This window comes from Drosophila melanogaster, chromosome 2R (genome assembly GCF_000001215.4).
Source record: "Drosophila melanogaster chromosome 2R".
NCBI classification, from domain to species: Eukaryota; Metazoa; Arthropoda; class Insecta; order Diptera; family Drosophilidae; genus Drosophila; species Drosophila melanogaster.
This window is the reverse complement of record NT_033778.4, coordinates 6,181,668-6,196,728: the sequence shown is the minus strand read 5'-3', so window position 1 is coordinate 6,196,728 and position 15,061 is coordinate 6,181,668. Positions and strand designations below refer to the sequence as shown.

The 15,061-nt window shown below is 42.0% G+C and overlaps 1 protein-coding gene and 2 non-coding genes across 7 annotated transcripts; 2 read left to right on the top strand and 1 right to left on the bottom strand.

Annotated features, from left to right (window-relative positions):
- Positions 1 to 408: 408 nt before the first annotated feature.
- On the top strand, positions 409 to 14,981 carry Ptr (Patched-related). Of its 5 annotated transcripts, none has more exons than NM_001259217.2 (10): positions 409 to 1,077; positions 7,308 to 7,438; positions 7,499 to 7,644; positions 10,040 to 10,254; positions 10,393 to 10,574; positions 10,643 to 10,822; positions 10,882 to 11,045; positions 11,111 to 11,449; positions 12,007 to 12,320; positions 12,381 to 14,981. In NM_001259217.2, exons 2-10 carry the CDS (start codon positions 7,308 to 7,310, stop codon positions 14,217 to 14,219), a joined length of 3,510 nt encoding a protein of 1,169 aa, NP_001246146.1. In that variant the 5' UTR covers positions 409 to 1,077; the 3' UTR covers positions 14,220 to 14,981. The 5 variants fall into 5 exon arrangements, with proteins under 5 accessions (NP_001246146.1, NP_001246145.1, NP_610209.2 ...); NM_001259216.2 differs by having other exon boundaries at positions 465 to 1,077; NM_136365.3 differs by having other exon boundaries at positions 720 to 1,077.
- tRNA:Asn-GTT-1-8 (transfer RNA:Asparagine-GTT 1-8) lies at positions 6,284 to 6,357 on the bottom strand. Its single transcript has one exon. It is a non-coding gene; the product is annotated as a tRNA-Asn (tRNA).
- Positions 6,527 to 6,600, top strand: tRNA:Asn-GTT-1-7 (transfer RNA:Asparagine-GTT 1-7). The gene has a single exon. It is a non-coding gene; the product is annotated as a tRNA-Asn (tRNA).
- Positions 14,982 to 15,061: the final 80 nt, after the last annotated feature.

The following is a 15,061-nucleotide window of genomic DNA, read 5'->3' as shown; positions in this document are numbered from 1 at the left end:
CGTATCGTAAAATCGTCCCGTGTAAATTCACCATTTGTATTTCCGACCATGATGCACAGAAGCGCACTTCCAACGAAACGCATGTCCATCTGTTTTAGGGTCGCCCTCGTCCGTAGTCGGGCCGAAATTCACCTGAACTCGCGGTGCTAATTTCCATAAAACTTTGCGCAGCCGCAGAAGAAAGTGGCGATTAATGAGCGAAAATGCGACCTTCAGACTGCAGCGGCGCACTGGTGGATGGAAACAGGTATACAAGGCAAAGGAGCGGCACAGATTTTCCCAAAAGTCCCGCCATCCGGTGCACTCACCTGAGAGAGCGTGATATATACATATGTATATATAGAGACAGGGAGAGCGAGATAGAAATTGAGAAAGAAAATCGGGGAGATCGAGCGCTTTGCTACAGGTGAGAGCTGAGCTATAAGCCGAGCGCGGCGAGAGCGCCGAGCCTAACGTAAGACCTCATTCGTTACCGTTACGTGGTGCGAGGCGGTCATGTGCGCGGAACTTGTGTCTCACCTTTCCAGGAACTAGTAAGAGTATTCCAGCTAGAATTTAAATCAAAGTTAATTTGTCAGTGGACAAAAGACGTCGGAAATAACGCCGGACTGACCCATCGGTACGTTAACGGTCACTGAATTCGAATTCGCTATACCGCTACGTAAGTCGCAACGCAAGACGCGATCTGTGCAGCGAGATCTGAAGTCTGAGTGGGTTCTCTCAGTTCGTGATACGGTCTCAAAGTCAGCGGTTGCCGGTCGCTCCGCCATCGCCATCGCCATCGCATCCGTTTCTTTTCTTTTCGATCCGTGCCCGCCAGGGGAAATAATTCGAAATACGATGGCCGAAGGCAGTGCAAACAGTGTGCAATCTTTAATAAATCACTAAGAAATTCTGTGAAAGGGGAATCGGAATCACGCAGAGCCGAGTGCAATTGAAAGGCTCGCGTGTAAGTTGTAGGTCCATTGAAACGGTTGCAGAAGTCCACACACCATATACACCTGTAACACACCTGTCGCACACAAATCTTGGATACAAAGTGAAGAAACTCTACACTCTACATTTCGGCGATACAAGGTATGTCTGAAGATATTTACGCCTCGAACATTCCTTTCGGTATCAGTGCAGTTAATAGATGCGCAGATTTTTCTCGGGGTTGGTGGCGTTCAGGGGATGAAACCAGGCTTGATACGTTTCGGTTATTATTCTGGAAAGTGCGTAGTTCGAGAAAAATACGCAGAGATTATGGTTATTTCCTTAGTCTTCATTAAGAAACAATTAAAAAATATATACCCGCCCAAAATCTCAACCTTTATTTAATTCAGTATCATTGATGTAAAGTGCTTTATAGCATGCGATCTACAACTATTACTATTAACTTTCGGTTCTCATTTAAAAAGGAGCTACCCGTGATTATCCCATTGTAATGTTGATTACATTATTTTGCAACAAAAGATGGTGTTTTCCGAATTTTGTATGTGCTCACATTATGAGTTTCAATAGAAGTAAAGTGGGCTCGGTAACTAATCGCTTTGTTGATGGAAAACAGTTCATTAGTGTCAGAAGCAAGCTGGAAGCAAGCGGTGTTCTCAAAAACTTCATGGACAATTTAAGCTTTATTTCGTTGAACAATTACAATCGCTGTTGGGGAACAAAATTTAAGTGTACACGTTGGTCTCTATTAGCATCAGCAATAAAATCTTATTGACGTTTTTTCCAAACAGCAAGTGCAATTGCAACAATAATTTGCCACTGCGGCCCAAGTCCAACTCGCTGGCTCTTTCATTTGCAATCGGCTGTCGAGAAAGAAACTCAAAACTTTTGACAGGCAAATTAATGAAACTCGAATTGAGAGCGGCTACGATTACAGCGTGCAATTAAAGCAACACACACCTGAGCAACAGAAAGTGGGGCGCGGATCGAAAATCCCCGATCAAAATAATCTGGAAAACGGCCAAGAAATATATATATATATATATATATATATATATATATATATATATTCATATACATATGTGTATGGAAATATCGTCATAAGGTGTTTGCATTTTCGTATTCGGATGCAACGCGAAAGCAAGAGTGATTACATAAACTGAACTTTGGTGATCCGGTTTGTCGGATGGACCTGGCGTTGGGTTGGGTACATAACGGAGGGAGTTTTTCGGCCCAGTTAATGAAAGTTCAAATTCGCGTCCAGAAAAGGAAACCGGTTGATTGGTTCATCATCGATTTCCAGATTTCGGGTCCACTTATGCTCAAGGTTAAAGCTGATATCGGCACTTTGCGTTTCTTAACTGCGTACAGTTGCACGACTTGGTCTTTGAGCCGGGAAATCTACAGGTAGATGGATTTTCCATTGACTCAGCAGCAGGTAGTCGAAAGCCAGTTTGAACTGGTTTTGCTAGGATTTTCATTTTATATGTGGGAAAAGACTCAAACCCAGCAGGACACTAATGTTAGTTTGATTGGTTTATTGTTTGTCGTTCACAGTTTTCAATTAGCAAATCCACAAGCTACTCATAATTAGCTAAAATTCAGGCAAACTATAATTGAGTGTTTGCTGAAATGATTAACGGCAAGCGAATGTTGTGAAAATGAGAAGCCCCATGCTGATATTTGGCCCAAAGTATTGTAAATTTTGCTAAGTGCCTGAGCAGGCTAATTATAGTTAAATAGTTAACTATGGGTAGAAAAGGGAAGAGGCTCGGGCATCTTGAAAGGAAAAGTTATCGCTGTCTCTGTCAGTTTTCTCTGAGAAACTCTGTTTGGTTTCAGTTCACAACTGGCAACATATGATATGCGACCAGCCTTGCACTTTCTTTTTCTCTCTCATTGTCTTCGCCGCCATTTCTTCTCAGAGAGTTGGTTTTTCATTTTTTGTCGCTCGCATTTGAGTGCCTTTGACGTCGCCAGTGTGTCAATTGGTTGATGCATTAACTCGCTGTTGATGGCCGGAAAAACTCTGTCATAATTAACTTATATCCAAGGAAAGTAAGTCCAGCTGACTAGTAAAAGTGTACGGGAAAGCGAACGTCATCTTTGGTGAATTAATGACATCAAAGCTACGACGCTTTAAGAAAATACTTTAGATTATGGTTGCTCTAAGCTTGCAGTACATTTAATATTTGTATAAAGCAGAGATCCGTGAAAAGCAATTCTTGAATTTGCAAAATACTTTTTTACATATATGTTCGACTAATGATAACGAAATAGTTATTGAAAATCGTGGTAAATACACGGTAACCCTACAATATTTTGACCTTTTTCCACACGACCTGTACTCATCGGCTTGCTTAGCCAATCAAATTTGAACAAATCGTGATATTTCATATAAGCAAGGCTTTTAAAAACAAATCTAATGAATTAAAAGAAACTTGGGTACTTCGCGCTCCATTGCTCCACTGACCTAGAGATCTAAGACTCAAAGAAGTCACACAAAATCCGACATCAAATCGGTTTCTTTATCAGCTCGCCAGGTAAATGGATAATTAATGCAAAGCAAACAAATCAAAAAGCTGAATTCAATTCGAGAGCGGCCACAAAGAGTCCGTGCCTGTGACTGTGTGTTAAAGCCAAGACTTTTATGTGCCAGTGTGACCCAGTTCCAGGCTGGGCGCATGCCCACCGACCCGTCCCGCTCTGTCCATCCACTCGGTTAGTCAGCCAGTCAAGAGGCGCAGAAAGAGTAGAAAGTGAATTTTTATCTTGGCTTCTGCCTCAAGGCAGAACCTGGTATGCCCCACCTCAGGCCCACTTCCTCCGCACCTTCATCGAATAAACAGTCAAATACTGTTAAGGCTTTCAATGCTAAATGTTTCGCCACGGAATAAACTAATTAAAATTCATTGCAAACCGTTGTGTGGCAACCAATTTCAATTGTAAGCGACCTTTTTTAAGCTGACAAATTGTGGCCAAAACACGGTGATATATGTATAAGTTATATGTGAATCGGCTTAAGCCGAGTTAGCACAGTAATTACATACACATAAATATTTTTGACGATATGTCCCTCCCACGCGCTAAGGTCATCAATCGCTGCTGTGTTCTACTTCAATGGCTTGACCTAAATTAATGTTTGGCAAAACCCACCACAGACAAATACATTATAACAAGAAAACATTTCGAAACTGAAACCCAACAGCAAGATATATTTAAATATTAATTAAAATTAATTTTGTAATTATTCGGCATTTATGCTTTGAGCTGCCGAAAATCGCAAAAGTGAAAGTTGTTGACTTGGTCAGAAAGAAAAACTCACCTAAAGCTTGCATGCGTTTTGCTCGCAATCAATTTTTGCGCTGCTCGTTATTGCCTCCACCTGTTTCTTCTTTTTCTGCCTGTAAATATGCATTATATAAATTGTTTCAGCAAAACGACGCGGGCACAACAAACACTTAAACGGGCTGGACAAAACCGGGAATTATGTAAGCCTGCCATCAAACAGTGTAGTCACCACCGATGATGAAAATGTGTCGGAAAACTGGCCAAAATGCCAGTTGGCTGAGAACGAAACTGAAGGGCGAAAAAGATAACAGTAGATAGAAAGAAAGGAACAATCCCGTCTACTTGACCCGAAAATGGTGTAGAGTTCTTTTAAAACGCCATCAGTTTTAGAAAAGCGACAGATACAAACAAAATGAACAGTGAGGAAGCCTAAAGAGCTAATAAAACGTCAAATGGTTCGGCACAGAAAGTAACAACAACAAAACAAAAGACTGCAGAGACAAACTCATTTTGGTCATCAACTTTCTCGGGCCAAAACGTAAAAGCTTTTTGAAGCGCATTCCAATCTCATGCCAAACATTCGCAGTTTGTCGGGTATTAATAAAACTATATCCACATACAAAAATTAGGTTGGCAAAAGCAAAGAATCCGATTGACCTACAAATTATGTAAAAGACGAAGCTAACAAAAAAAAAAAAAACACTCTTTCAGATGGCACAAGACTACAACTTTCTGGGAGGGAAGTGCCCAGCTCAAATCGGATGTTTTTGGCACGTAGGCTAAGCTTGCTCGAACTTAGACCTACATAGTTGGTGTTTGAATATTTAGTTTTACATTTTCGCTCTGTTACCAGCTTGAAAAGGTGCCTCCGAAATCGCTGTGAATAGACAACAACTAGAAGAAGAAAGCCTACACTTTTTGACCACATTTAATGCCAATAACAAGCTCGCAACTGACTTTAACAATAAGGAAAACGGTGGCACATACGATTATGAAAACTAAAGCACCGGTGATTTGATTTCAGGCGATCCAGTCACCACGAACTTGCGACATGCATTTGTAAAGATCATTAATGAATTTTGAAGCTATTGGTTATGCGAGCTTACTCATATTGTACACATATATATTTAACTTTTGCATAACGGTTTTGGAGTTCGATGAGGCATTATGTGGAGATATTATGTTAAAAGAGATGAAAGGAAACTCGCCCAAAATCAGTTTATACTGTATGCTACGTTTCCGACTTATTTTGAACCAATTAACACCAAAAAGCGTTTTCTCTAGTATCCAAACGCAAATATTGATGCACCAATACCGACTGAGCCCAGAAAAACTACGCGCGCTGTGAGGTTGGCCGGGCGGTTTATTAAATCATTTTGACATAATGAACCGTTATGTCAACGGAGGGCCAGGTGCCTAAAGTCGGCGTTGGAGTCAATGCTGGACCCCCAGTCAGCGCTATAACCTTGAGGCAGCTGCGTGACTCAATTTGGCGAGCGAAGAGCTCGACTTAGGCGCAGGCTGAACTGCCATTGCTTGGCCATGTTGTAATCCCAGTGTTTACGAAAAGGCGAGCAAGATTGTTACAATGTGGTAAAAGTGCAGCGTCAGTTGTCGTTGAACCCCAGACTGAAAAATGGAAAGTAAACTGGTCTAAAACTTTTTGTGTTGGCTGCTTAAAAATCGAAGTTTTCGGTCTGCTGCTTAGCGTGCAACAAGCAAAATAAATAACAGTTCGAGCACAAAAATAAGACATAAAGGCAATTTAAGAGCAAATGCCTGCTTGGTTATGTCTCGGCTTCTGATATTTTTCGGATTCTATGAGTACTAATGGTGTTTTCTATATGTTTCTGTCACTCGTCCATTTAATGGCATTCGTTTCTACACATTGTTAATGTCTAGACTAATGTAAATTCAACATAAACTCATGAATTGCAGAACAAACTTAAGAATACGCTTTAGTCGAGTTCGTGTACACTATTAATAATCCGACATTAAATATCGAAATATTAAAAACAAGAAACCTCTCATTTACAAATAAAAAAATTTTACGTAGCTGCGCCCCCGGGTGGACTCGAACCACCAACCTTTCGGTTAACAGCCGAACGCGCTAACCAATTGCGCCACGGAGGCAGCTGTTGCTCTGCGCACACATGTTTTACTGTATTGACTGTGCACGTGACGTCGTTGCTGTTGTGAATTAAGATGCTTAGCAGTTCTTATTAGAATTTATTTATTTTCCTTTTTGATTTGTTTTTGCTTGTGTTCTGAAATTGAGAAAATTTTTTTTCCGCCTTACATGGCCTCCGTGGCGCAATTGGTTAGCGCGTTCGGCTGTTAACCGAAAGGTTGGTGGTTCGAGTCCACCCGGGGGCGACAAACACATTTTTTTATCCTCTATACATTTAGATATAATTTTCAATCTCCTGTTATTGCTTCAAAACGTTATTGTTGCGTACTTGAGTTCTTTAAGCGTGTTAATGAACATCATTGGGGTCCCTTGTCATTTTGTTTTTGTATTTTCGTTTTGTGGTTTAGTGCGATACAGATGAACAAGGGCATTTGTTGAGATTCGTTTAGACAAACAGCAGCGAAGTAAGGCAACCAAAAACAATGCGTGTCTAAAGTTTAAGTTGAAGGTGTCGATGAACAAAGCCAAATAGACACGGCAACGAACACGCGGCACACTTGTCTATCTGTTATTACATTGCAAACAATTTTGTTGGAAATTTAACAATTGCAGATAATCTAAGAATTATAAATCAATGAAAAAAAGGCAATATATAATAAGATATAATTTTTCAGATTTGATGTAGTAATTTTAAAGTTATTTTACTGCTCCACTTTTCTGAGGGTACATATATGTAAATAGGTAGATACACTTAGCCATGCTAAAAAATATAATAGAGACTTCCATTTAGATTTTCCAATTTGTCTTTTCACCTTCGGTAGGAATGCCGCATTAAGGTTTGGCGTGCACGCAATTTCAGAATGTTGTATATGATATTGGGCAATGCGATTTTTCTTTCACGTTCTTATAACTCCAGTCTAAGCAAATCCATTTTGTTAATTTGTCTTTTCAGATGACGTGTGGTATTTCATGTGTCGATAAGACACTGAATAAATCGTTTTACCATCTGGGAATATGCATAGCCAAACATCCTGGATATTTTATTATCATTCCTGTGCTGCTGACGCTGCTCTGCATGACTGGGTAAGTGAACCGGGGAAAGTGATCCGATGATATAGCTAAACTTCAATATGAACTTTACAGTTACCAGCAGCTGAAGTATCAAATTGATCCGGAGTATTTGTTCTCGCCAATTGCGGGGGAGGGAAAGACTGAGCGTGCCATCGTTGAGCAATACTTCAAAGTGAATTACACGCACCGCTTTAACGTCGGACGCATAACGAGGCCCGGTAAGTGAGGAGTTCGTGACTACTGTGGCAACCATTGGCCAAGTAAAACTATCTTCAACTCACGTCGAACCATTAAATGCTTACAAACTTTTCACCCTGTCGAATAAGGCTGTGTTACGGCTTTCTAAGCTTTAGCGCTTTACCTTTGTTCCGCCTGCACTGACATTTAACTCAAATGTGCAATAAATAATTTCAGCACGGGGTTGAGATGGAGACATAATATCTTAGCTTTTATTGAGGTCTTGAACTCGGCTCCGTTTTACAGGCTATTAACTTCGCTAAATGGATTATTGGGCAAAACACAACCACCACCGCAATGCAACAATACTACGAGCAGTCAAAACATTAGCAATAATTGCAACTACAACAATGTCAAAAGCTAAATCTAGCAGAGTACCGCATAATTACCAAATGACATATCGTCGTCAAGCCATAGGAACAGCATACAAACTTAGGAATACCCAAATTTTTCAGACCTCTTTCTAAAGTAACTGAGTGATCTTATAAGGCTATTCTTTTTATGTAAGTCTAACGCAGCATTTAGTTCAGTTTTGATTTTTTTGTGGGGCTGTACTCAGTTGAATGTCGAGATGTGCACAGAATGCGCGGACTTTGTTTTTTGAAATGCAAATTGTGGATTGAATAGGTGCAGTAGCATCTTTACCTAATCCAAAACATTTGCATAAGCTAGGCGTCGCAATATAAATTTGTAAACCGCTTTTAATTGCTTGTTGCAAAAAATTTGGCAATTCGGACATTGCTTAGCGTGAATATGGGGAAAACGTGTGCTCTTGTAAAAATAAGCCACGAAATCAAAAAAAATTGTATTGTTGAAATTACAAGGGAAAGTCTAGAAGTTAGCTTCTCCAGAAGAGCACTTGCAATTGTTATTTCAATAACATTAGCCTCATTCTGCAAGAATGCACTCAATGTGCACTGAGAAGTTGTCGGATGGAAACGCATGCAGATCTGCGGATCTGGTCGAGAACCCCACTGTGGAAAACTGTAATAAATGGTAACTACACATCTATGTATATCTCTTGAAGTTGCGCGCTCCCATTCGGCGCATCATTGAACTTTGTTTGGATATTCGTCTGCCAATAGGCAGCTAAGATACAAAAACCCGTCGAGAGTGTGGAGGCCACAAGCGACCTGTGTAGATACACATGCACGCGCTTGCTGTTGGTGCTCAACGGAATTATATAGACCGCATTCAGTCGGTTACGACCAGTTAGCCACAAAGCTTAGTGCGCCGCTTCGATTGCACTTTGGCCAAATGTGCCACAAGAGGCGCGCCAGCTGCAACTTTCCCCTGTCTTTTGGAAATTTGTTTATGGAGCGCAACAGCGAAAAAATTAAAGAAAAAAATTATTAAATTGCTCGCTTTATTACTGATGTTAAGACTGATGTATCCGATAAATATCGAGCATAGCGTAACTTCCTTTGTTACACTTTTTTGGGGGATCCAGTTGCCGGAAGAAAAAGACTTCCGTATGTGTATTTCCAGTATAACAATCAATCACCTCTTAACGATTGTATTCTTGATCAGGATCTGACACTGTTTGTCCGTCCGCCTTTCTGTATGTACTGTCTTCTAAACATTCTTTTCATCGTTTGGTATGCAATCCTGTAAGTTTTCGCGGTAATCATTTCAATGACGTAGATCCTTTCGAACTTTTTACACATTTGTTTCCTCAATTATTTTCCTAAATTATAAAAGCTCCTCTTTTATCTGGGCTGCAATGGGGGTTGCCATTGTGTTATTTTTTAAGTCATTCGTAACAAAGAATCACTGTACAACGTGATTGGCTTTCTGATGGCATATAATATTTTAACAGCTTCAAGTTCATTCACAAATTGTTTTAAGACCAGGAATCAACTTTTTGATACCCTTTATATACGTTCGACTTCATTTTAAATTAATTAAAATTTAAAGATAATTATTTTATTTGACTGTAAGAAAGTTGCTATAACTTGACATTTTAATTTAATTTAAATATGAATTGAATACTACATGTATTCGTGAAGACCGGCAATTCTTTAAAGTAGTTAGTTTTATGTACCTTATATGCATTTTCTAACAATATTGTGACGCAAGTACACGGGGCTGCCTTTGTTGTGGCGCATTAAATACAAATATCGATTGGGATAATCGGGCAATATCAAGTGGAAGTGAGATCAACGGGCAAACAGAAACACGATTGAAATACGCAAAATAATCCAAAGATATTCAATCAAAATTATTGTCACGTAGTGGCGTGTGGGTAACAGAAGCAAACACATTAGCCTTCAAGCCTCTGTCCAAAAAGTATGGTTTGCCAATGGTTTGCCAGCTGTTGTCTGGAGATTTAGCCATGGTCACCGTAGCTAATGTAAGATCTATGTGCCTTTTTAGGTCGCTTCGGGCGAGTCATTGTGATAACGAAGGATGGCGACGAAAATATGATCCGCCGCGAGGTTTTCCAGGAGCTGCGGCAGCTGGACAACATCATCCAAAATGCTACAACCACTTATGATGGTGATACCTATACGTACAAGGACAATTGTGCCCGCTGGGAGAACGAGTGCTTTGAGAACGATATTCTCAATTTGGATGCGCTGATGGATGACGTAAGTACCACCACCAGACACATTTTTCACAAATTTTAAGCGGTAAACTACAATTTAAGCTTAATGTTTGATATTTATTGCATTTCGATTTAGAAAAACATTTTACAACTTCATATGTTTTGGATTCTCTGGTTTTAGATTGAAGCGGGTCAACTGAATTTGACATTTCCTTTCATGTTTAATCCAGTCACGTGGGATGCCCACTTGTTTCCTGTCTTTTTTGGCGGCACCAAGCTGACTGAGGACAATTATGTGATCAGTGTTCCGGCCATTCAGTTGGTGTATTTCGTCACCGCAGACACCAAAAGGCAGGATGCCAAGTGAGTACCAAAAAAAAGAAAAAGATCTCAACATTTTATCGGGACAAATACTAAAGCGGCCTTTTTAGGGGTGCCGAGTGGGAGGAGACTTTCCTGCGGGTGGTTGGCAACGCAGAGAATTCTGGACAGTTCAAGCACATCTCGGTCTCATATTTCGCCTCCCGTACGTTGGACCACGAGCTCGAGAAGAACACAAAGACTGTGGTGCCCTATTTCAGCTCAACGTTTCTGCTGATGGGTCTGTTTAGGTACGTGCCTGCAAATGTGGCTTGAAGGTTTTATAGCATTATAACATCTGAATTTCCAGCATTATCACCTGCATGATGGGTGATGCAGTTCGCTCGAAACCCTTCCTGGGGCTCATGGGCAACGTTTCGGCCATTATGGCCACCCTGGCCGCTTTCGGCCTGGCTATGTACTGCGGCATTGAGTTCATTGGCATCAATCTCGCTGCTCCCTTCCTGATGATCGGTTCGTTAAATAAAATATACAGTTTGTGAACTACTTTATTGACTACTTGTTAAATCATTTCACAGGCATTGGCATCGACGACACTTTCGTAATGCTGGCAGGTTGGCGGCGCACCAAGGCCAAAATGCCGGTCGCGGAACGAATGGGTCTTATGATGTCCGAGGCGGCGGTGTCGATCACCATCACCTCGGTCACCGACTTCATTTCGTTCCTGATCGGCATTATTAGCCCTTTTCGATCGGTCAGGATCTTCTGCACGTACTCGGTGTTCGCCGTTTGCTTTACGTTCCTGTGGCACATCACCTTCTTCGCCGCCTGCATGGCCATTTCGGGATACAGGGAGCGGAAGAATTTGCATTCCATTTTCGGCTGCCGTGTCCAGCCAATGTCTGTTGCAATCAAAGGTGAGTAAACTGCTGGTAGTCGTGGGTTTGTCATTGTACCTATTGTTGTTTTGCAAGCACGTTGCTGTGGTGACTGAGCTTAGTTATCATGCATTTTAAATTTTCTTCATAAAAAGTATTGTTAATTATTAAGATCATTCTATTTGATTGTGTAGGGCAGGTTTCATAATTTGGTCCCAGACTCAAATTTTTTCTCAGCCCATCATTGTAAAAAAATGTTCAAGAAATAGGTTTGTAATTGCTAAATTACATAAGTGGGGCGGAAACTGGTCACTAATGACATTATAAAGATAAAATTGTTTGTCCCACTCTAAGCTGTTTTTGAAGTGTATGTGCTGCAAGGTCTAGTTAAGTCAGCTAAAATGTGGACAATACCACAACCGGATCGAAGTAATATTATTTTAGATGTCTTAGCACCAACAGCTGCAACATGAACTTGATCATGAGACAGAAACAACTAGAAAAGCCACTGTCTGAGCAAGTGCTGGCGACAATTGAGGCCAATGGGAACTAGTCTCACAACTCTTCATTCTATCATTTTGTGTTTGGCTCCGCAGAAAAGCGAAACTTCCTCTACAAAGCGATCATGGCTGGTGGCATAGACGCTAACGATCCTGACAATCCCATCGACAACAAGGACCACATGCTGATGGCGTTCTTCAAGGACAAGATGGCTGCAGTAATCAACAACAAGTGGTGCAAGGCGATCATCATCCTGGCCTTTGCAAGCTATTTAGTTGGCGCCTGCTACGGAATCACCCAAATAAAGGAGGGTCTCGAACGACGAAAGCTCTCCCGGGAAGACTCCTACTCGGTGGAGTTCTTTGATCGCGAGGACGACTACTACCGCGAGTTCCCATACAGAATGCAGGTGAGTGTTGTAGCATGGCAAATAAGAAATGGATTTTTATTAATATTCCAAATATGGCAGGTAATTATTGCTGGCCCGTTAAACTACTCGGATCCTCTAGTCCAGGAGCAAGTGGAGAACCTTACCAGCACCCTGGAGCATACCTCGTACGTAACCTCTAGGCGTTACACAGAGTCCTGGCTACGCTCGTTCCTCTCATTCTTGGAGCGCAACAATGAGCTCCTTAATGTTACGGTGGACGATGAGCAAACATTTATTGACGCCGTGAAGGAGCACTGGTTGTTCCCTGGTAACCCCTTCTCCCTGGATGTTCGCTTCAATGAGGACGAAACCCAAATTATTGCCTCACGGTTTCTCATTCAAGCGGTTAACATCACAGATACCAATCACGAAAAAGAGATGGTTCGGGATCTACGACAGATCTGCAAGGACTCTCCGCTGAATGCCTCGATATTCCATCCATATTTTGTGTTCTTTGATCAGTTCGAACTGGTGAGACCGGTTTCACTCCAGGCAATGGTGATCGGAGCCATCATAATGATGATCATCTCCTTTGTTTTTATCCCTAATATACTTTGCTCCTTGTGGGTGGCCTTCTCGGTCATCTCGATAGAGCTGGGCGTTGCAGGATATATGGCCTTGTGGGACGTTAACCTGGACTCCATTTCGATGATTAATTTGATCATGTGTATTGGCTTCTCAGTGGACTTCACCGCTCACATCTGCTACACATACATGTCCTCGAAAAAACGCAGCCCCAAGGCACGAGTCCGAGAAGCGCTTCACTCCCTGGGTCTTCCAATTATCCAGGGCTCCAGCTCGACTATTCTGGGCATTGTTGCTCTTCTGCTGGCCCAGAGCTACATCTTCCTGGTCTTCTTCAAGATGGTGTTTTTGGTGATTTTCTTCGGCGCCATGCACGGACTTTTCCTGCTGCCTGTGTTACTCTCGCTCTTCGGACCCGGATCTTGCCTTACCTGGACGGGAAAGGACGATGGTAGCGACGCAGAGGTAGACGACGGCCTGGACGACCGTCAGCTGGAAAAGCCCTTTTCACAGTCATATTACATGCAATACCCTAGCATTGGTATCAACGGCCCATATGGCTCGAAAGGCTTCCTGGGAGCCCCATACAAGGCCTACGGTGTGGACGAGAAGGATCTAGGACTGGGTACCTCTGGTGAGGACTCGTCGGAGAGCAGCTCAAGTCGATCGCAGCACCGGCAGCAGGCTGCCGCCACAGAGGAGGAGGTTGTGGTACGTGAGTCTCCGACGCGGAGATACGATGACGGCTGGCGTCGCTCCTCCTACCAGAACATTTATGGTCAAGGAGCAGCACAGTTTCAGGCCCAACCCGATCTGTACGGCAAGCAGGTTTCGGCGACCGAGTGGCGCCAGCGTTTGGATACCCACGAGCAGCAGCAGCGTCAAAGGCAGCGGAGAAGTCCGTTTGAAAACTACCGCCAGGACGTAGAGATTGACATGCAGAAGGCGCGACGTAACTCGCACGGCGACGTTATCGATCTGCATGGAACACCCAACTCCTCCGTGGAGGAGCGATTTAGACGACGGGGAGAGCCCTTCAGTGCGGAAAGTGGGGACGACAGCAGCTACCGTCATCAACAGATAATGGCTATGCCAGCCGCTGGATCCGCTCCTTCAGCTAAGCGGTATCACCGACGACGATCCTCAGAGGATTCCACCAGCCGACACCAGCGATGGCCGGCAAACATCGAGGAGCGGAGGGCACGACGCGCTTACTCGCCTGCCCACAACCGCCCAGAGACTGCCTTGACCAGCTACGCCTACCGCTCCTCCTCGCACCATAATCTTTACCAGCCGAACGGGAAGTCTTCGAAGTATCCGCCCACTTACCAGTATGGCGACTACTACCATTGAGTGAAATATGCGAAAGTCCTCGTTGAAATGTGACAGGAAAATTCCTTATATTTATAGAGTGTTCTGTGGGACAGCCTTTAAACAAATTACTAGCAAAGTAAAGAGCATTACAAACCCTTTAAATGAATGATCAAAATCGGTATGGATTCTCAAGCTAAAAGTATTTCAATTACCCCGCTTATCAGTCGATTTTATTATACGAACCAACAAGGTTGAAGTTTAAATGTCTTATTTTGACAACTCAAAAATGTGTTAATATCGCCTGTAGAACATATAAAAAAGTTTTGATTGTTTAGTTTTTTGTACCTATTGCAATTAAAATCGAGTTAGAGAGGGACTTGACGAAACAGAGCAAACATTCTTGTCAACCATATTTAAGTTAGGCCTTTTGAACAAATCACAGCTATTTCAGTCACTTTTTTATACTTGCCCGCAATTTAATGACACAACACAAGCATTTCATCGATAAGAGCTCAGAGAACTTAAAATACCAACAACACATTAACATACCTCTAGTTACATGTATGCTATTTGAGTCAGATTTTGGGATCCCCATTACAGTTTTCATTAAAAATAATTTAGATTTAATAACATTTTGTATAGCAAAAGAAACCATAAGTAAATATTTAAAAACTATTACCTGATAAGAATGGCCGCCGCATCAAGGACGGCTTGGCTACCTAGCGCTTATACGCATTTGGGACAAGTTTGTACAATTGTTTACACATTTTTCTATTTAATAAAAATTTTATATTTTCCTAGAAATACGTGTCATCTTCAATGTTTGTTGGGTTGCGCTTGTCTTAATGGCTTTTTAAGCTTATTTTGATGGGATATTGTGT

Bases quoted from the DNA above. Each gene is read 5' to 3' on its own strand.
- Ptr (NM_001259217.2), top strand. From the start codon at position 7,308: ATGACGTGTGGTATTTCATGTGTCGATAAGACACTGAATAAATCGTTT. The intron at 7,439-7,498 runs GTAAGTGAACCG...TGAACTTTACAG, and splicing joins ACGCTGCTCTGCATGACTGG to TTACCAGCAGCTGAAGTATC. The intron at 10,575-10,642 runs GTGAGTACCAAA...CGGCCTTTTTAG, and splicing joins ACCAAAAGGCAGGATGCCAA to GGGTGCCGAGTGGGAGGAGA.